The sequence below is a fragment of the Rhodnius prolixus genome, unplaced genomic scaffold (genome assembly GCF_049639745.1).
Source record: "Rhodnius prolixus isolate KJV_2025 unplaced genomic scaffold, Rpr scaffold_15, whole genome shotgun sequence".
Lineage (NCBI taxonomy): Eukaryota > Metazoa > Arthropoda > Insecta > Hemiptera > Reduviidae > Rhodnius > Rhodnius prolixus.
In genome coordinates this window covers 5,626,902-5,650,003 of record NW_027411605.1, presented here as the reverse complement: position 1 = coordinate 5,650,003, position 23,102 = coordinate 5,626,902, and the positions used below count along the sequence as shown (strand labels likewise).

The 23,102-nt window shown below is 32.8% G+C and overlaps 2 protein-coding genes across 4 annotated transcripts in view; one reads left to right on the top strand and one right to left on the bottom strand.

The window, feature by feature from the left end:
* LOC141455001 (potassium voltage-gated channel protein Shaw-like) overlaps positions 1-23,102 on the top strand; it is a 281,269-nt gene that overhangs the window by 88,320 nt on the left and 169,847 nt on the right. The gene's annotated exons all lie outside the window — the stretch shown is intronic.
* Positions 1,389-13,354, bottom strand: LOC141455042 (uncharacterized). Of its 2 annotated transcripts, none has more exons than XM_074129865.1 (3): positions 11,773-13,354; positions 2,499-10,271; positions 1,389-1,661 (listed from the first exon to the last, which is right to left on the bottom strand). In XM_074129865.1, exon 2 carries the CDS (start codon positions 10,190-10,192, stop codon positions 3,425-3,427), a length of 6,768 nt encoding a protein of 2,255 aa, XP_073985966.1. In that variant the 5' UTR covers positions 10,193-10,271; positions 11,773-13,354; the 3' UTR covers positions 1,389-1,661; positions 2,499-3,424. The 2 variants fall into 2 exon arrangements, with proteins under 2 accessions (XP_073985966.1, XP_073985968.1); XM_074129867.1 differs by lacking the exon at positions 11,773-13,354 and adding an exon at positions 11,147-11,755.

Sequence of the window (23,102 nt, the reverse complement as noted above, 5' to 3'; positions counted from 1 at the left end):
CTTTTTTTTTCTTCTAAAACTTTACACTATTTTTGATGTACACAGGAAGTTGTATTCATTGAAATGACGAAAGCATCTTATGAGAAAAATTAAATTTTCTTTCGATTGGTTGTAATTAAGTTTGCTATAAGTTCTCAGGAGTTGACGTCATCTTTTGGAAAATCGTGTGCAACCAATCAGAATTTATTTATTTTTTTTTTTTTTTAATTGACGCGAAGTTTGAGCTATTTTCTGTGAAAAACTATCTCGCAATTTTTCCTCGAGGAGTCAGCTGTCTGAGAGGGGGAAAGCAATTAAATTTCCCCGAAACTTTTCCCTTTAATTTAATTAAAGAACATGAAATTATTCTCGGCTGAAGTTTTAATTTTAATTAGATGATTAAAGAGGTTGGTTAAAGAAGTTTTATTAGGTGGGGATGCGCCCAGAGAGGAGGGGGCAAGTTATTACATACTTCCGTAATTAACCCTTGCGAGTGCCATCATTCCAGGGTATTAGCACTAGCCCAGCAGGATGTCTACTCGATCTAGCCAACAGTGCCGGCACTTCTGGCCGCTGGAGCTCCATAAATATCGCTCACTCTCTCCAACTCACAGTCTCTCTCTCTCTCTGGAAGTTCAAAAGCGCCGAAGAGTCTGGAATCTACACTTAACCCATTTAATTATCCTTAACAAAAACTTACAGTTTAAAAAGTTAAGTATAAGGGTTGATTAAACGACAAAAGGTACACAAATCAGCAAGTACCTATCATTTCAATCATACTACAGCTCGTATAATTTCAGCCATTTAGAAACATTTTCTAAAAGCTTATTTTATTTAAATTGGTTTCTAATTTTTCGCGATTTTTATAAAAGATTTCTCTTACTATTAAGTTTTCCGAGAACATTCCCCTGTGAACAGTGTCTTAATGTATCCTTACAGAAGATATTAGAAAAAGAATCCATTGTACTTTCGAAACAATTGATATCATTTAAGTATAACTTTACTGCATTAAATTTTCATTAATATTTTTTACATTCTATTACACGTCACAGACCCTTATGCTGGCCAAATTTTATCAATAAAATATTTTTGCTCAGGGAAGAGTAGCACCCCTCTAGCTCATATTGATTGTAATAGGAGTTATTAAACGATTAATGCATAGGTTTTTAATGAGACGCTATTCTATTAAACAATTCAAAAAATCATAAAACGTTTTTAAGAAAATTCACCTTACCAACATATATTTACGCAATTATTGTTATTATTACTTTTACTTGTTTATATTTAAGTGCAATTTAGGAAATTATACATCGTCGGTTTAAGTTCATCCTTTGATTAAACGGATTGGCACTATACTGTACCAAATGGTCAAATGTTAATTAAAAATAAGAGTTAATTAATTACAAATATTTATAGTAATACAATATATTAATGTATACAGCTTCCTTTAAATCTGTCCTCATCTGATTATACATATGAATTTTCTTATTTGTTTTTTAGTGCAACAGTCTGCATAGGACGTTAATCTCCACAGTAATGGTTCTCAAAGCATTTTTGTCCAGAACTTTTTTTCCATTGCCTGATTCCCAGCTTTCTGAGATGCTCCTTCAGTTCCCCTCCTTTTAGGTCTGCCTATTATCCGTCTACTCTCCTGTCACTCCTTCTACAGCTTTTTGATTCCTCTGTAAAATGGATTAAGATAACGTATATTTTTAGATCAGGACATTACTGTTACTTTTACTAATTATTTGATTATTAAAATTCTATATAAGTATTTAATTAAAGGGACTTCATTTGTTTATAATTTAGAATGGATTATTATTACAAATAGGTATATATTGGCTATTAGCCATTCAACAGTGGAATTCCTTTTAACTCCGTGATTCAATTTTTAACAGTTATAGAAAAACTCTAGCTTTATCTTTTTCTATTTCATTGTGCGTGTGATTTGAGTAGGGTTTGCCAGGTCGAGTGATGATTATTCAAAATAAAGAGCGTAGTAAAGATAAAACAAAAATAATTGGGAACGGAGTTAAATTAAAATGCCTGTTTACTAACATTTATTAAGCCGTAATATAAACTGCATTTTTATATTAGCAGAAAATATTTTATTGATAAAATTTGGCCAGCATAAGGGTCTGTGACGTGTAATAGAATGTAAAAAATATTAATGAAAATTTAATGCAGTAAAGTTATACTTAAATGATATCAATTGTTTCGAAAGTACAATGGATTCTTTTTCTAATATCTTCTGTAAGGATACATTAAGACACTGTTCACAGGGGAATGTTCTCGGAAAACTTAATAGTAAGAGAAATCTTTTATAAAAATCGCGAAAAATTAGAAACCAATTTAAATAAAATAAGCTTTTAGAAAATGTTTCTAAATGGCTGAAATTATACGAGCTGTAGTATGATTGAAATGATAGGTACTTGCTGATTTGTGTACCTTTTGTCGTTTAATCAACCCTTATACTTAACTTTTTAAACTGTAAGTTTTTGTTAAGGAGATTTTTGTACCTTTTAGAAAGTGTTAATTATAGTTTCATAGTCCTATGGCGAACAATATTTAAACTTCATAGACATCTCTGAATAAGATCTCTCTGCGTACAGTTTGCCTTTAATCTGCAACATAATGTAACGGACCCCTCATCCTTTTACAACCTGGGCTTGGGACCGGCTTCGGCGGACTTAGTCCGTCAGTTAGTTTTAGTCACACATAACAAAAAAGTACAATTGATGTAAAAAAAATAATTATATAGAACAAACCATTCACAGTGAGGAGTATTTATTAAACAATATGTATTTAGCTTCCTCTGAATTAGGTATGTAATCCTTCTGACAACTGCATCAAACAGAAAATTAATTTTGGTTGGGCAATTTAAACTTTTCTGCATTATTAAAAAAAAACAAAAAACGAGCGTAAGATTTAAAAAAATCGGAAAAGAAGTTGAACAAGAACTTTTTAATTTAATGTTTATAGTCATCAGCTGTGAAAGATTCATCTATAGGTACGTAGAATTTCAAAAATTTATAAATATAGACTAAAATTGTTCAAAATATGCAAATTAATAAAATGAAGAAATTAACTTATAAATATCGTTGAATATGACATAGAATTTGTTTTAATCGCAAATATAAATGTAAATTACAATGAAATATATTTCTTCTTTGAAAAGGATGGACCATTTCTTACAATAAAACAAAATAACATTAATGTATTTTCATTCACATCGATGAAAAAAAATATTTCGGGACAAAAAGATTCATTGCGAAAAACAAATTTTATATCAATGATTTTTTTAACAGAAACATGCACAAACAGATTAATAATATCATTAAATAAAAATCACATGCAGTCAGTCCAAATGTCCGTTACCTGCTGGCTCTCTAACGACCGAAATTAAAGATTTTAAATTTAAAATACATCGGGTTTGTTTTTGTTTTCACATTGTTTTTGTTTTTAACATTAAAATGTACGCGTCTTTCAATCCCGGATTAAATTTAAAATTATAATTAATAATCTCGTCATTTAGCAAAGTCCACGAATTATTTTGACTTTTTATCGCGCAAACATAGTGACCGGAATTAAGGCCCGAACCGTAGTGATAAATCACGGACGCCAGTGAGAAATTAAAACCGTCAATTTTAACATTATTTTCATCGAAAGAACGGATTTCATTTAAAACACGATTTTCTTGATAACGCTTTAATATTACAATGAGATAATCCGATACCGAATTTAATTTACTTCGAATATAAATTTTATTTTCACCGCATTCTGAACACGTGATATCCGATAATTTATAGTCCAATAACGTTTGAAAACTAACCGGCTCGTTATTTTGGACAACCCCGAATTCTAGGAAGTACATTACTTCAGGATTAGTGGGAACGTCATCCCAATAACTATTGCAATTGAAACATTTTCGAACGAATTTAACTGTACAATCAAATAACTTGCTCGGAATGTTATTTTCTGTAACTAAAGCGTTTATTACGAACGATAGAAATTCTTGCGCGTCTTGCTGAATATTAGCGTTGAAGTTTATGTCGCTATCGTGAGCAATTAATTCGCGGAGTCGTTTAGTATTTGATTTGTTAGTACCAAGAGTTATTCCGGTTGTTAAAATATTTAATAATTCGCAAGTTACGCTCACTGTTTGGTAGTTCTCGCGAGTTTTTGGATCCGGAAATCTTATTTTTATATTATTGGACAGGTTATTTTTTAGGTTAAATTTAACGAGATCTATATTAATCAAACACTGTGCAACAACATTCGCGTAACATGAAACGCCGTCAGAGTTGGTTAAGCCAAATATTTCCGTTTTCGAACAAATTTCGCGATTATCATATGATTGAGGAAGGCATTTTGTTTTTGTTAACTTGATGGTGGGGGAAACGCAAATATTATTATTCGCAGTATGCAAACATGGTGATTGGATCATTTTATTTAAACGACGGTATTCATTTATCGCGTCCGTATCTGCTTTTATTTTTGACGAATCGAAATCAATTAAATACAAACCGTTTAAATTAGTGACCCGCGAGAGAGCTACATAGTGCATGCCCGGTGCAAACACTTCTTTACCTAAACTCGTGAACAAACAATCCAAGGTTAAGCCTTGAGATTTGTGGATGGTTACCGCGTACGAAAGAGACACCGGAAATTGTTTCCTGTGCACGTAAATATTTTTTATTAATTGAAATCGCGCTTGTACCCTTTCTAAAGTAAAGGGTTTATTATTTACGACGACAATTAATGATTCAACGAATTTTCCTTTATAAACAAACCGTTCCACTACACCAATTGTTCCGTTTACAATTCCGTTAGCAATATCAATGTTTCTTTTAATCATTATTTTAGCGCCCACAAATAAATTTATAGTTTTAGATAAATTAGCTGTGCGAGAGACGTCTTCCGAAATTTTAGAAATTAACAAGTTCAAATCTTTTATTTTTTTATTTGACAATTTGGAATTATAATCAATTTCATCGATACTATCAATTGTAACTATTTCTTTCGCGAATTTATCAGAATAAAGTTTATTAAAAGTTATACATTGAGCTTTAGTCGCGAAAAGACATAACGGATTTTTACCGGAATCGACTAATTCTTTATAGCTTTGAATTACATTATTTAAATCGTTATTTGGCAGAACACGTGAGTTTAATAGTGAGATGTCTTCTTCGCAGATATTACCCGACCGAATATTGAGCAAGGTATTTATAAATCCGCTTTTATCATTTTTTTGTCTTACGTTAATTTTTAATTCGTCATATTCGAACATCGACCAAAGATCAACTGAACCGATGGATCCGAGTTTGGATTTACATTCGATGCGGGTTAACTTTTTAAAAACTTGATTACCTTTAACGGGCTGCAATTGTAACAAATCTCCGAAAAGTAAGATATTAAAATTACCGAAAGGTTCATTATTTTTGGCAATTTCCGTCAACCGAAGATGAATATAAGCAAAAACGAGACTCGAAACTAAACTAATTTCATCGATTATCAATAATTTCATATCTTTAAGTACGTGCCTAATCGCCCGACAACTTTCAACGTTTAATTTATTATATTCGGCGGTTTGTTGGTGCTCAACCGGGAGCGACAAAAGCCGGTAAATGGTGACGCCATTTACATTATATGCAGCCAGGCCGGTCGGAGCCGTTATAGCCACTGAAACAGTGTCTTTCTTAGGCGGAAATGTATTGTTAATCCAAACTTTTAACGCTTTTAAGAGGTACGATTTACCCGTACCGCCTACACCAGAAACGAATAATTTTATTTGACTATTGCATTTATTATTACTTTGGTCGATAAGTGTCTGAGTTATTTTATTAAAAATCCGGCTTTGATCTTCGTTTAAATTAAATTTATTATCGCGATCGTCAATACTGGTATACATCGCCGCGCAAACTTCCAACATCGCCACGTCTGCATCCTGCACTTCTCGGATAATATTATCCTCTTCTAAATTAATGAAATTCTCTTCTTTGAATTCCGCAATTTTACTCTGAAGTTCTTTGATTCCTTCTTCAATCATAATTAATTTATCGTGATAAGTCATGGCCTGTTTTAATTCCGCGGAATAATGGTCAAACGCTTCTTGGTACGTCCGAAAACCTCTTAAAATATCCGATTCATTTCGCCACGGTTTAAAAAGAAGTAAAAGGGAATGATAATATTTATTTCGGTCTTGTTCTGTATTTAACGTTTTGTACATCGGATGTTGAATCACGTAAGGTTTGCCGCGCTTTCTTAAAATAACATTATTTTTTAATTTTATTCGGTTTACGGCTTCTAATTGATCGCGGGAAAGATCGTAATAACGACAGAAGTCGTATAAGTTTAAATTTTCTAGATCGTCGGGTCGATTCGGATAGTAGTCGTCTAGCCATGACTTCAAATATACTTCCGTGGAATTAGCCGGCATATTTTGTAGTTGGTTATACGGTTTTAAACATCGTTTTCTATTCTCGCGAAACGTGGTGCTGACATATCTCATATCTTCCGATTTACCGTACAAATGATGCCCGAGTAACCGATCCACTGTTTCGTATAACCCGATCTGCCGATGCGTTAATTTTTTTAATCCTAAACTCCACAACGCTTTTTTATTCGATTCTTTACATATATCAGCCCACAAATCTTCTAATTCCGTTTTTTCATTTTTCGATATATAACTAGTTACGTAAATAACTAATCTCAAATCTCCGTCTTTAACAAATTGCACGTCAACGTTAAACCCGCCGGAAGCTAATAAAAGGACAGGGTTGTAGTCGTTAATGCGTACCTCACTTCTCTGTCTGGGCAAGTCATAAACACGTTTCGGACCGAAACCTTTAACTCTAGACGCGATTGTGGAAATTATGTCATTAATTATCAATTCGTCGGTAACTTTACGCGGAAATCCAAACCGACATTTAGTATACATTTTTTGATTAACGCGATATTTACGTTGACAGTACGAGTTACACTTATGCAATTGATATTTCCGGACAAACGAGTGCAAGACAGGTGACTCTAAAGGATCCGGTAACCGAGCACAAATATATGTGTTAATAAAATCGGCAACCTTTTTAAAGCAATCGTTATTAATTTCCGGACTATCCCGAATCCACAATAACATGTGGTAATGCGGCGCCCCCCTTTCTTGATATTCTACGCGCCAAAAATAGTGTTCCACGAAACCTAATACCGGATTTATTTTATCGTTTATTAGGAACTTGAACATATTTCGGATGAGACGGTGATAATATCTGCATACGCTAGTCGGATCTAATGCACATAACTCCCCGGCGGACATTTTCTCCACGTTAGGTACGTCTTTATTAATTTTGACAAGGTACTGCAATAATTCGGAATGATCATATTCTGCACACGACAATGTTACAAAAAAAGTCGGCGCCCCAAAATCGCGTGTCATGGCATTGAGTTCTTGACGTCGACGTTGCCAATACTCTTTAGTACCTCGCAACGAACTAAATAGATTGATTAATTGTTGTTCTAATAATTCATCGTTAACGGAAACTTTGGTCAAAATATCATTCACCGTGTACGGTTTGTAAGCGCGAACGTTTAACAAGTGAGCAATCGCCCCGCCTAGGTATTTAAATTCACTATCGTTTAACAAGTGAAATAAATAACAAGGATCCCGCCGAAACCGCCCGTCTTTATTTAATATTCGCGTTTTACGGTACTCAGCGTCCGACAGAGGAATATTTCTATTTACATCAAATTTTCCGAACCTGCCTTTAGGAAATAGATGAGGAAATGTTAGGTAATCTAAATTTTTATCGAAAACCGACACGTACTCTCCCTTCATTTGTTGCATTTGATACGATTCGATTTCGCTCGATTCAACAGCGTTCATATTTATCGGATGAAGGGAGTGAAAAGTATAAAATCCGGTTTTGTAAAAAGTTGTACTGTCTACTTTCTTTATGGAAGCCCCGGATACATCCTTAAAAGTACATTTATTATCTATATTTCCGTTAATATTCGGTAACAATTTTACATTTAGATTTACGTTCGCGTATAACGGGTTAATTTCTTTTAAAGCGGCAATCGCTTTGTAAATTTTATTCGCGCTCACTAAATCTTGCCATATGACTCGGTTTTGTGTAGGTACGCCATTAACCAGTACAACCACTTCATGATTTTGGGGCAGTTCGTTCGGAAGAAGGTCCACGTTTTTCTGCAAAGGGAGGGGTAAATAAGTGACGCGACCCTTTAACCCTTTAAGTTTTTCACTGACCGCAATTTTCCCTTTCTTCGGCTGGAGACGAATAACACATTGAAACGATTTAACTAATTGGGTCAGCATCGTTTCGAAAATATTCAGCTTACCAACTTCTTCTGGCACGGGATCTACTTCTAAACAGTTGTACGCGGCGCGTCCGGGAATACAATTTTGATTCAATTTTCGAGCACAGTATGTACAAATTTTAAGACCGTCACGGTGAATATTATCATACTTTTTATTAACATAATCAATTATAGCCCGCCATGATTTGTTATTATACTGAAAATTAATGAAATCTTTTAGCTCCTCATCGTAAATTAACATATCGCAACAAGCGCAGAATTTTTCCGGAAAAGAAGTTACTTTACTTTTTAACGAAGACAAGTTTTTCTTATATTTATTCAAAATGTATATTTCGTTAGTGTCGCAACTAGTGGAAGGTACATATTTTTTAAATTTGTTGGTGTCGATTTTAAGATTCCCGAGGAACTTTTTTAAATCATTAACCGACTGTAAAATAGATTCGACATTATTCGCTTTATTTATACACGATGTTACACGATTAATTTTGAAACAAAGATTACGCATAGTGTAAATCTGTCTTTTAATGTTCCTAAACGCGGTGTAATGTACCGATAATTCCGATAGAAGCTGTAAAAGTGTACTGCATTTGAAAATGCTATTGTGTGAAGCGCAGTGAATGGTGTGTCCTTTTTTATTGAGATGTCTGTATTTACATGTGTTCGCAAGCTTTTTGATTGACATTGCATTCATATTGCTTTTTACAAATTCTACTAATTTATTTAAAATAGTGCTCATACTTGGTTTTGAAAATTTACATGTGATACCGCAAGGCCATTCTACAATATTATCACCTTTAGTAATGTACTTTTTAAAATTGTGTCCGTTCACGAAAACGTTCTGATTATCAGCGAGTAATATATGTCCGGGAGGAATTACGCTGTAAGAAGTTTCGTAGAAATACGGTTCAGAATGTATAGTGTGTTTTTGTTTACCGCCGAAAACTTTTACGATATTTTTAGGGGTTAGAGTTTTAATTTTATTTATTTCAAACTTATTAGCGGCCTCGTCAACAACGGCTTTTAATTTTTTATTTAGATACCTGAAGAAAGAGCGAGCGATTCCGACTAAATGACTACAATGTTTTATCAGGTAATAAAACTCGGTGCGTTTGGTTTTATTTCTTACACTCCGATGTTTATTAAACTTACGATTCCGTTTTAATGTTACAAACAATTTGTTTATTAGCGCGCATTCGGCTTGAAATGTATTTATTTTCTTTCGCGTCTGCATCCGTTTTTTTAATAAAGTTGCGAATGAAGCTGAGGGTTTATTTACGTTTTGACGAGTCAAAAAGTACCGAATATTTTTTTTCAAATTAATAACAGCCCGATTCTTTTTATCATACTCTTTTTGTCTAGAGTTGACTTTGATTCTTTTCATTTCATTATATTCTTTTTGTGTTTTAATTTTTTTCTTGCTGTTTGTTCTGTCTTTTATTTTTTGTTTCCTAGCTATACCAACTTTATGGGCAACATTATATATTCTTTGTTGTTCCTTTATTTCTTCTTTATGAGCTAAATTATACCCACTCTGTTTTTTCTTTATTTCTTCTTTATGAGCTAAATTATATTCACTCTGTTTCTTCTGTACTTCCTCTTTATGAGATGAATCATACTCTCTCTGTTTCTTTTTTTTATCATCTTTATGAGCTAAATCATACAGCCTCTGTTTTTCTTTTATTTCTAATTTTTGTCTTAAATTATACTGACTCTGTTTTCGTACGATTCCCTCGCGATTTTTAGCGTAGTACCGTTGTTGCTTAGTTGTGGCGAGCGTCACAATAGTGTTTTCGAGCTCAGCAGTGCTGTCAATTGTCTGTCTAATACCCGTTACTAAATTTTTAATTATTTGCTTTCTATTTCGGTATTTAGAAGGCATTATTGTAAATAAGTATAATAATAAATGATTAATAATTAGTATAAAATATAAATACTTAACGTATTTTTTTTCTTATACTCTGAAAACAAAAACGAACAAAATTAATTCTTAGGTTCACAAAGAAAAGTAAATTTTGCTAGATACAATAAAAATTATAAAACCTCTATATAGAAGTAATATTGGGAATATTATAATTTCATGTATGAACAAAAAAGTAACTTTTAGAACATTAATTGTCTACACAACAAACAGTTATGGGGGAATAGCAATTTTTAGTATTCCAAACTTAATAAGCGTTATGGGGTAAAACAGATTTGTGACTTACAAAAATCATTAAAAACCCTAGAGGAAAATTACAATGTGAATAAAAAATCTGCAATTCATAAAAACGAGAATGAGGTACAGTGACAGAGAAAAGACCAAGTTTATTGAACTTGTCAGTAATGAAAATAAAAGAAGCTATTTCCAAATAGTAAAATAAGTTCTGCATAGAATGTAATCCATCATTGATATAAGCGACTATTCAAAGACTAGCTAAAAAGTTAGGAAAGTTAGCTGTTTAAAATAAATAATATGAACCCCGACTTCTTTTCTTAACGCAAATGTTTAGAAATTGTGTAAAAAAAGAGTTTATTCAGCGTTAAGTATGTTCACTGCAACCAAATAATACTTTTGAAGTATGCCGCGTGTCAGATCTTTCTCGACATTGCCTACGTGTTGGTAAATGTTCAAATAAACATTGTTAATCTACATGAGTACATGAATTTTTCTAAAGAAGCGAGAAAACAAAACAGAAAAAGAGGGAAATCCTTTCAGTTAAGTAGTGTACCAGGAACCTTCCAGTTGAGAGATTTCATTTGCTAAGTAACAGTTGGGGTTACCTAACAGAATTATAATATGCCTGCTTCTTGCGATTTTCGTGCAGTAAAAAAAGTAAAATTGAGGCAAGCCTACCTAGCACCCTCTTCATATTCATTTTTTAATAATTTTTTTAAAGACTATTTCCAATAAAAGCTGTATATTTAATGTATGTTTTCTAGAAAGTACCTAAAAATGAACAACATTTAATTAAGTTGGTACTTTTGGAGGAGATAAATAATATATACAATAAATACAAACAATAAAAAAAGGTTTCAATGCAAATTTACGTTCTAACCTTCATTGCAAGTTGATTATCAACTAATATGATTTGTGTCAAAAATTTAAAACTATCGGAAAACTTTCCTCACCACTAGCAGGCAAACATAATGTTGCAAGTTATTAAAAAAAAAAAAATCCAAAAAAAGATAAATAAATAAAACGTTAATTAGAAGATGTGCATCACTAATCTTCAACAAGCAGATAATTACTTTCTTTTGATCTAGCTACGAAAGCAATCCAAGAAATATTACTTGATCTAGGCAACATAATAACTTATCGAAACAAGAAGTTGTTTGAATCTTAAAATCAATCAGAACTATGCTCTCTTTTTGACGAGGCATCAGCAAATAAAGAATAATCAATCGTACTAAAAACCTCTTAAGTCGGCTAATTTTAAAATTATTAATATTTAACTAAATAATTTCAAAACATATACTTACAAAATTAGCAAGGACGTGTGAATATCTGTGTAAACTATATCTTCAACAAAGTTTTCTAATAAGTAATAAAATTACAAAAATTGCTAGCACTTATTTCAACAATTGTTAAAAGACGTTTGAACTAGGTCAGGTTATATCTTTACTTCAATTCTATACAGTGTGTCCAAACAATAAAAGAGAGGGAAATCACGCTACTAGTACCTTTCTTTTTATTAAAAACCATTTTTATTGCTTTCACATTCAAGTAAAAAATTAAAGTCGTAGAATATATTATGTTATTAATAATTTAGTTAGGGATTAGTTGTAAATATTGTTTAAAAAAAAAATGTGGAAGTATGTCGTTACTGTGGGGTGCGCTAGTTGTTGGAGGTACTATACGGTTTAAAGACACAAAAGGTTACGTTACACAAAAATTATAATACGTTGGCTGTGCGGCTTTTCAAACACGTCCATTTAAAATTAATGTTTATAATAATTAAAAAGATTTTCAGATAACCATTAATAATAAAATTGTTGTTGGTTTGTTTTAATTTTAAACTTAATTTTGTGATTTTAATTGTTCATCCTACACTATTTTAGCCTCCTTTTTAGTCGACAAAAAAAAATACCCATTTTTTTTAAGAAATACCCTTAACAATTTTCCTGGAAAAATATTCGAATAAAAGCTATGCAAAATTAGTTCAATAACCTAAAAATAATCGTAATAGCAGTTTTCGAAGGAATCCTTGCAAAGTGAGAAATTAATTAAAGCTTTATATCAGTTACAACTTTTGCGGGCTCGAGGGACCTCAAACAGATTTGTCTGTTGAAAGGTTAAATTGTAAAACTAAAAGGCAAATCTACTTAAAATATCGAATATAATAACAATAATAACAACAATACATTATTATCAGTTGGAGCGTCGATAATTTGAACAATTAATGTACTTCCCTTAGGAGCGTAAGAGCAGTATGGAACATTAAAGTCACGTTGAGAAGCTCTAACCACTTCTTCCTGGCAAACTTTATCAAAATCGGGTAAAGATTTACACAGCAAATAGTATTAATAGTTTTTGGGCATACATACTTGTCTTTTCCGTTGTTCAGCGTCGAGACCGACAACATATGTCTACATAAAATTTCAAATTAAACGATACTACATTCATGAAAATCGGTTCACGCGTCGATAATTTGAAACGATTACCAACTTCCCCTAAATAGGTGTAAGAGCAGAACGCAGAATGTTATGTAGGGGAGCCCTAACCCTTTCATCCTGCCAAATTTTATCCAAATCGAGCTGAGATTTACTGAGTTGTTAGTAATTCATAATTTTGGAAGAGGCCTAACTTAAATGGAGCTAACTCCTCTCCTATTCGATGTACAGCATCGAGACCCCCAAAAGGCACATCTACATAACATTCCGAAACGAATGACACCTCATTCATGAAAATCGGTTCACGCGTTTAGGCGCTACGTTGTTTACAAAAAAGGTAACAACAAGAAGAACAACAACAAGAACAAGACCAATTTTTGAAAATGCCGTTTTTGCTCATTTTCAGTAACTTTTTTCTCGTAATATATTAAATCTGGGTTTTGACAAAAAAATTACAGTTATAAAGGAGGACTTGCCCTATAATTTAAAGAAAATTTGGGAATTTTATCTTTTATAGAAAAAGAGAAAAAAATTGTCAAAGTTGGGTGTTTTTCAACGTTACACTTTTTCGTGCAGTTTTTGACGATCAACCCTTATACAACTGTCCTACCGGACAGTTTTAATCCTACCGGACAGTTTTAATACCACATATTAACTTCTCCAGCCAAATATCTCCAGTTTTGCAATGGGCACTTCCAGCGTACTACAGTTTTAGTATTTATGAATTAATTAAGTAATTTCTAACAGACGCAGAAGGTAATAAAAGCGATGAGAATAATTATACCACATATTAACTTCTCCAGCCAAATATCTCCAGTTTTGCAATGGGCACTTCCAGCGTACTACAGTTTTAGTATTTATGAATTAATTAAGTAATTTCTAACAGACGCAGAAGGTAATAAAAGCGATGAGAAAAGTTAGTCACGAGTGTTTACATAAATATCGGAATTGTAAGCGTGCCAATGTACCGGAAGAGAGCCGCTATTAATAATATTAAGTTATTAATAAAAACATTTAAATTTTAAAATGAAAGAATTACGCAAATTATCGTCCAATAAAAACTAAAATATATTAATAAAAAGTTAAAATGATATCCATGACGTAGTAATGAAATAATGTGTTGTGAAAAAAGTTTAAATACCACGAAAATTTAACCTTCCACATTACATGAACTATTAATACTGAAACTATGCGATCTATACCAGTTATACAGCTAACTATTCTCTACATTTAGGTAAAGAAATCATTGTATTCTCATAAGTATTTACAGAGATATAAGAGTTTGAAAATTGAATGTATTCGAAAACACCACGAAAATTTAACCTTCCACATTACATGAACTATTAATACTGAAACTATGCGATCTATACCAGTTATACAGCTAACTATTCTCTACATTTAGGTAAAGAAATCATTGTATTCTCATAAGTATTTACAGAGATATAAGAGTTTGAAAATTGAACGTATTCGAAAACACCACGAAAATTTAACCTTCCACATTACATGAACTATTAATACTGAAACTATGCGATCTATACCAGTTATACAGCTAACTATTCTCTACATTTAGGTAAAGAAATCATTGTATTCTCATAAGTATTTACAGAGATATAAGAGTTTGAAAATTGAACGTATTCGAAAACACCACGAAAATTTAACCTTCCACATTACATGAACTATTAATACTGAAACTATGCGATCTATACCAGTTATACAGCTAACTATTCTCTACATTTAGGTAAAGAAATCATTGTATTCTCATAAGTATTTACAGAGATATAAGAGTTTGAAAATTGAACGTATTCGAAAACACCACGAAAATTTAACCTTCCACATTACATGAACTATTAATACTGAAACTATGCGATCTATACCAGTTATACAGCTAACTATTCTCTACATTTAGGTAAAGAAATCATTGTATTCTCATAAGTATTTACAGAGATATAAGAGTTTGAAAATTGAATGTATTCGAAAACACCACGAAAATTTAACCTTCCACATCTCAATAACTTTTAGTACTTAAACAATGCGATTTATGCCAGTTATAAAACTTTTTTTTCTCTACATTTCAGTAAAGGAATCATGGTATTCTCATAAGTATTTACAGAGATATAAGAGTTTGAAAATTGAAGGTATTCGAAAACACCACGAAAATTTAACCTTCCACATCTCAATAACTTTTAGTACTTAAACAATGCGATTTATGCCAGTTATAAAACTTTTTTTTCTCTACATTTCAGTAAAGGAATCATGGTATTCTCATAAGTATTTACAGAGATATAAGAGTTTGAAAATTGAAGGTATTCGAAAACACCACGAAAATTTAACCTTCCACATCTCAATAACTTTTAGTACTTAAACAATGCGATTTATGCCAGTTATAAAACTTTTTTTTCTCTACATTTCAGTAAAGGAATCATGGTATTCTCATAAGTATTTACAGAGATATAAGAGTTTGAAAATTGAAGGTATTCGAAAACACCACGAAAATTTAACCTTCCACATCTCAATAACTTTTAGTACTTAAACAATGCGATTTATGCCACTTATAGAGCTTTCTTTTCTCTACATTTCAGTAAAGGAATCATTGTATTCTCATAAGTATTTACAGAGATATAAGAGTTTGAAAATTGAAGGTATTCGAAAACACCACGAAAATTTAACCTTCCATATCTCAATAACTTTTAGTACTAAAACAATGCGATTTATGCCACTTATAGAGCTTTCTTTTCTCTACATTTCAGTAAAGGAATAATTGTATTCTCATAAGTATTTACAGAGATATAAGAGTTTGAAAATTGAAGGTATTCGAAAACACCACGAAAATTTAACCTTCCATATCTCAACAACTTTTAGTACTAAAACAATGCGATTTATGCCAGTTATAAAACTTTCTTTTCTCTACATTTCAGTAAAGGAATCATTGTATTCTCATAAGTATTTACAGAGATATAAGAGTTTGAAAATTGAAGGTATTCGAAAACACCACGAAAATTTAACCTTCCACATTACATGAACTATTAATACTGAAACTATGCGATCTATACCAGTTATACAGCTAACTATTCTCTACATTTAGGTAAAGAAATCATTGTATTCTCATAAGTATTTACAGAGATATAAGAGTTTGAAAATTGAATGTATTCGAAAACACCACGAAAATTTAACCTTCCACATTACATGAACTATTAATACTGAAACTATGCGATCTATACCAGTTATACAGCTAACTATTCTCTACATTTAGGTAAAGAAATCATTGTATTCTCATAAGTATTTACAGAGATATAAGAGTTTGAAAATTGAACGTATTCGAAAACACCACGAAAATTTAACCTTCCACATTACATGAACTATTAATACTGAAACTATGCGATCTATACCAGTTATACAGCTAACTATTCTCTACATTTAGGTAAAGAAATCATTGTATTCTCATAAGTATTTACAGAGATATAAGAGTTTGAAAATTGAACGTATTCGAAAACACCACGAAAATTTAACCTTCCACATTACATGAACTATTAATACTGAAACTATGCGATCTATACCAGTTATACAGCTAACTATTCTCTACATTTAGGTAAAGAAATCATTGTATTCTCATAAGTATTTACAGAGATATAAGAGTTTGAAAATTGAACGTATTCGAAAACACCACGAAAATTTAACCTTCCATATCTCAATAACTTTTGAGAATCATTGTATTCTCATAAGTATTTACAGAGATATAAGAGTTTGAAAATTGAAGGTATTCGAAAACACCACGAAAATTTAACCTTCCACATCTCAATAACTTTTAGTACTAAAACAATGCGATTTATGCCACTTATAGAGCTTTCTTTTCTCTACATTTCAGTAAAGGAATCATTGTATTCTCATAAGTATTTACAGAGATATAAGAGTTTGAAAATTGAAGGTATTCGAAAACACCACGAAAATTTAACCTTCCATATCTCAATAACTTTTAGTACTAAAACAATGCGATTTATGCCACTTATAGAGCTTTCTTTTCTCTACATTTCAGTAAAGGAATCATTGTATTCTCATAAGTATTTACAGAGATATAAGAGTTTGAAAATTGAAGGTATTCGAAAACACCACGAAAATTTAACCTTCCATATCTCAATAACTTTTAGTACTAAAACAATGCGATTTATGCCACTTATAGAGCTTTCTTTTCTCTACATTTCAGTAAAGGAATTATTGTATTCTCATAAGTATTTACAGAGATATAAGAGTTTGAAAATTGAAGGTATTCGAAAACACCACGAAAATTTAGCCTTCCATATCTCAATAACTTTTAGTACTAAAACAATGCGATTTATGCCACTTATAGAGCTTTCTTTTCTCTACATTTCAGTAAAGGAATCATTGTATTCTCATAAGTATTTACAGAGATATAAGAGTTTGAAAATTGAAGGTATTCGAAAACACCACGAAAATTTAACCTTCCATATCTCAATAACTTTTAGTACTAAAACAATGCGATTTATGCCACTTATAGAGCTTTCTTTTCTCTACATTTCAGTAAAGGAATCATTGTATTCTCATAAGTATTTACAGAGATATAAGAGTTTGAAAATTGAAGGTATTCGAAAACACCACGAAAATTTAACCTTCCATATCTCAATAACTTTTAGTACTAAAACAATGCGATTTATGCCACTTATAGAGCTTTCTTTTCTCTACATTTCATTAAAGGAATCATTGTATTCTCATAAGTATTTACAGAGATATAAGAGTTTGAAAATTGAAGGTATTCGAAAACACCACGAAAATTTAACCTTCCATATCTCAATAACTTTTAGTACTAAAACAATGCGATTTATGCCAGTTATAAAACTTTCTTTTCTCTACATTGCAGTAAAGAAATAATTGTATTCTCATAAGTATTTACAGAGATATAAGAGTTTGAAAATTGAATGTATTCGAAAACACCACAATAATTTAACCTTCCATATCTCAATAACTTTTAGTACTAAAACAATGCGATTTATGCCACTTATAAAGCATTCTGTTCTCTACATTTAAGTAAAGAAATCATTGTATTCTCATAAGTATGAAAGGAGATATAAAGGTTTGAATGATATGGAAGATAATAAATTTTATTTAAATTAGGCTGAGTTATATAGAGTTATTATTGATGTTAATATCGTGTGTAATCAAAAATACTTTGATTTTGTACATAAACCTAATTGGTTGTTATGTTATATGTTAATCTGCTTAGTTCAATGCGGCTAATGTTTTACTAAATGTATACAACGTCGTTTCTTTTACTAAATCGACTCCTACGATTTTCTTTAAATAAAATATTGCGTATGAGTAGTCCTGAAAGGTTTATTTGTAACGATTTTCCGGGAAAATGTACGATTAAGGCCATTTCTAGGCGTGGAGGTTGGTTGGGCTTTCTTCTGAAGCTTTCTTCCGGTGAATATCCAGATTCTTTTTTTTATGATTTGAATTTATTTTTAGATATTTTTTTTTTTATTTCCACCAAAGGACTTACCTTTTTTCCTATAATGTCAGTAAGTTCAAAGGAAACTCACGGAAAAATGATACAAAGGTACAATGTAAGGAAGTAAATCAGTGATGCAGAAGGCAGTGCCTTACTCTCCCTCTAGTGGATATCATTAGTGCTTGGTGGCGAGATAAAGTCTCTGAGAGGATGTGGTCCACTTTTTAAAGGTGTTCCCCTGTTATGTTGCAGGAGCCCGGGAAGGTTATTGTAGCAAAGGGACTTTGTAAAACTTCCTTCTCGTTTGGACGGATGACTAGATTTCTTCTTTATATCCAGCGGATGTACTACTCTTTCAACCATACATTCACGGAAATAATAAAAATCTATCCAATGAAATGTACTTCCGGTTAGACTATTCTAGATTTAGGATTTAGATTTACATATTCAGTTCCGGTTAATATTTGATAGGAATAGAATCAGCCGGAAATGGTTAAATTAAACCGTTTTTTTTGGGGGGGGGGAGTCTCACGGAACCTCAAGATGGAAAATTCGACTCAATTAACCTCCTTTATCAAAGTACACCACAGGAAGTTAGCCGTTTTTTAGCGAATGTGAACACCCACTGGCTATTTTTTTTTTTTAATGGACTGACTGACAAACTTCAAACGATATTTTCTCGTTCATGAGAGCTGATTCTATATTTATTTTGGTCATGGAAGAGCATCTAAGAAAACAATCAATTTAGCAGAAAAAACAAAAATTTGTAATTTAGGAATATTATGCCGAGCATTCGTGGTTTGCGTCAAGTTAGTTTTATATATGTCTTTCGTTGTACAGAGAGGCCAGTAATGTCGCTAAAATAGAGTGAAAAAGTTTAAAAATTAAAAATAAAATAATTGTACTCGTAATTATTAGGACAGTATTTTGAACTTCATATAAACTCGCTCACCCTTTTTTAGGGCTGTTTAATGTTTATATAAAACAGCCCCATCAAAGCAGGAAAACAGCAAAAGATCGTCCTACCAACTAACACACAAACAACATGTAATTAAATGAACTTTATATGTCAAAGGGTCAAAAGGTCATTACTTTACCTTATAGATATTTGCTTTTTAACTGTATCATCGTTGCCAAAGTACAGTTGACTGCAACGTTTTATATTATATAAACGAAAGAACAATAAAATTAACCAAAGGCCACAAACAGCACTATTACTTCTTTAAATTACTATCAATGCCTATGGAACGAATTGAATAAAAGATGGGTACTGTTGATTTTTAATTTCTCTTCTTGTGAGAAGTGTTGTAATCGTGCTCATTACTTACTAATCGGTGCCACAGTCCCTAAAGTAGGGGTCTGGATCTCCTCAACAAGTTTTCCCCATCTACTTACTCCAACCCGACGAAGTTCTTTCTCTACATCGATCCAGCCAAAGAAGTCGAGGGCGCCCTTGAATTCTTCTGCCTTCTTGGGTTTTTTTTCTTTTAACAGTATTCGGAGTACCCTTCTCGCAGGCACCTTCACCAACCATCTCAATCATCCCTTCTTTAGTTGGACGACTATGTCTGGGGGGGGGGGGTTCTCCAAACAATTTCATCAATTCTTTGATTCTTTCTTAATTTCCAGTCCGCCATTTTCACGAGCACTTCGGGCTAAATATCTTTCTGAATATTTCTCTTTTCTAAACGCCATCTTTTCGCAATCTTTGCTGAGCACTGAACACGTTTTGCTAGCGTATTATGTTATCCTTGCGAAATAAATCCTTTAAACCGCAAAATCTTTTGAACAGCTGGCATCTGCCTGTTCCTCCAACGTCCAAAGGTCTAGTTAGAAGACCTACTGCGACTGGAGACTCATCAGCCAAGGTGATGCTAGCTCTTCTAGGGGTAGAGCACCCCGAATTCAAAGTTACTGGTCCTCCAGGTTGGAGGGGTTGGACGCACGGCTTACGACCCTGTCCTAGAAAAATTCTCTTGTTCACAAATTCTCAAGAATCGAGCACAATATCGATAGAAATACACATTTTCAAAATTCCCTGGGGCAGAAGATGTATACAGCGTACACAAAAAGTGCAAGGCGCCACGATAGCCGAGCAGTTATAGGCTAGACCCGCAAAGCTAAGATGTATTGCGGTACTAGTCTATATTCCCAATGTTTAATATGAGAAATTTATAGTAAAGTATGTCAGGCGGTTATAGACTAGACCCGCAAAGCTAAGATGTATTGCGGTACTAGTCTATATTCCCAATGTTTAATATGAGAAATTTATAGTAAAGTATGTTAGGCGGTTATAAGTTAGATCCGTAAAGCTAAGATGTATTGCGGTACTAGTCTATATTCATCTATATTTATAAAATGGATCTTTGCGTGTGATGTGTACGTCATTTCCTGTGAGCAGCCAGGCCCAAATTTGAGAAAAAGACAAAAAAACTTAGAAAATGGTTTTCCACTGTAAAAATTGTTTTTCTACATCCCCCACTACCTGGGGCTGTAGTAGTTTATCTGATGGTTGAATCTCGTGTCTACAAAACATTACATGCTGCCGTTGGAAGTTGTTCTGGGAGTTCATGTGAACTCCCTATTCAATGTATAGTCAGCTGGGAGATAATCATATAGTTGAACTAGCTGCTAACACATTACACGTTTATCTAAAGTTTTGCAATGACGTCATTAGCTAGAGTTTAATCAATGCAATGCATGGTCCCCACAGCACAGGTGATGTCTGGTTTAAATAACAGCTGATTAATTGGTGTAGAGAATTTTTCTTCTATTTTTAGCTAAATTGAGGTGGTAGGTTACCACTGGGTACTGTTATACACCAAATGGAAAAAAAATTGACTCAAAACAAATTGCTTACGCCTGCTCTGGCCTTTAGCGAACCCTAGTTAGTTAGCCGATCTTGGTTGGAGATGGAGACAAAACTGGTGTCAGCTTAGAATATCGCAGCATCATCGCTAGAGATACTGGCCTAAAAATTCCTTCGTGATTGAAGCATATGTACATTCAGTCTATTTTAGGAGTAGCAAAATATGTAAGTAAGGCTTTCATATCTTTCCAAGCAATAGAAATTCTGTATTATAGAATCTGTAACATTTCTTTAATTAATTCTTACAACATTTCAAATTGTTTTTAGCATATACTTACTTATTTATCATAATGCAATTTTTAAATATTTAGTTTCAAAGTTATATACGATATTTCAATTAATGTATAAAGTTGATTGCACTTTTAAAGTAAAGTAATTTCCTAACAGTTGCCTTTTTTTTCAGGCGGGGCTTAACGTCCAATTACCAAATTAGGTGTCGTGGACGGAGGCGACTAGCCTATACTATACGAGTACTTTTTCTATAAATTGCTCATATTAACCATTGGGATTGTAGACTAGTACCGCAATACTTCTTAGCTTTGCGGGTCTAGTCTATAACCGCCTAACGTACTTTACTAGAAATTTCTCATATTAACCATTGGGAATATAGACTAGTACCGCAATACATCTTAGCTTTGCGGGTCTAGTCTATAACCGCTCGGCTATCGTGGCGCCTTGCACTTTTAATGTACACTGAAGAGCATCTTCCAGATGCTCTTCACAAGCACAGCAGACCCATCCTTCCAGCGGAAGCTTTAAGCCACAATATACCATGGGGGACTCTACCCAACATCATTGCCATACCTCGACCACCATGAAACCTTTCCTCAACTATGGTGAGCCTGGAGGCACAGAACTCCAGCAGGCTGTGCTTCACGATCCTGTTGTGCCATTACGTAGAGAGACTATGTCTTCTACTTAAATGGCTAGAATGGTCACTGGCCCACTCATGGATACCATGACCTACGGTTTCTCCGCACCCTCCTGGTGTCAGATTGGACTTACCACACCATTCCAGGTGAAGATGGTATTCCGTACGACGTTCCTTATTAGTCGCCTCTTAAGACCTTGGGACTATTCTTACTCGGCCCCAAACGGAGAGGTAGTAAGAGACAGTCGTGTGAGTCTTCACAACAGATCTATTTTAATAGTAGTGAACGTTATGGGTTATTTTCTTTTCTGAAGAAAACTTTCCTGGTTCGCCTTAAAGTCTATTAAGTAATACGCTCGAACTTATGTAATGAGAACAGTACAAATATAATAAAATAATTTGGTCGACCTAATTCAGTACATTGACTAAAGTAAACTGAAGAAACTTAAAAGCCATAGGTTGGGGGTGTGGGGTGGCTCCAAATAGGGATGCTGGGGAGATGCAAATGAAAGAGGGAATTCAAGAGAAAACCCACTTTTCCACCAGCCCTTGGCATTTCCTCGCTCAGCTTTTCCACTTTTCTTCCTCCACAGTTTTTACTGTATTTTAAGTAAAAACTTTGAATTTTCATTAAACAATTTAGTTTTTCTTTTTTCTTTCCTGACGCAGAAAGCTGTAAAAGATTTTATTAGACAGCTTTTTCTTTCTGATATGAGAAAGTTTGGATATTCTAGTTTCCACTTCACAGTATTTTGAATAAAAGATTTTTAGAAAACAGCATCATAATATCTTTCGTTCTAAGCACTGAAGTTGTAAAGGGCTGCTATAAAAATGAATTCAAGGACATTTCTTGGGCAGCTAAATTACTTTAATTACAGCTGTATTGCAGGATTACACATTTTTTTTAAATTTCTCCTATTAAATAAAGGATATTAATTATTATTAGTAAAGTAATTGCCTATTTTTCCAGGCGGGGCTTTACGTCCAACTACCAAATT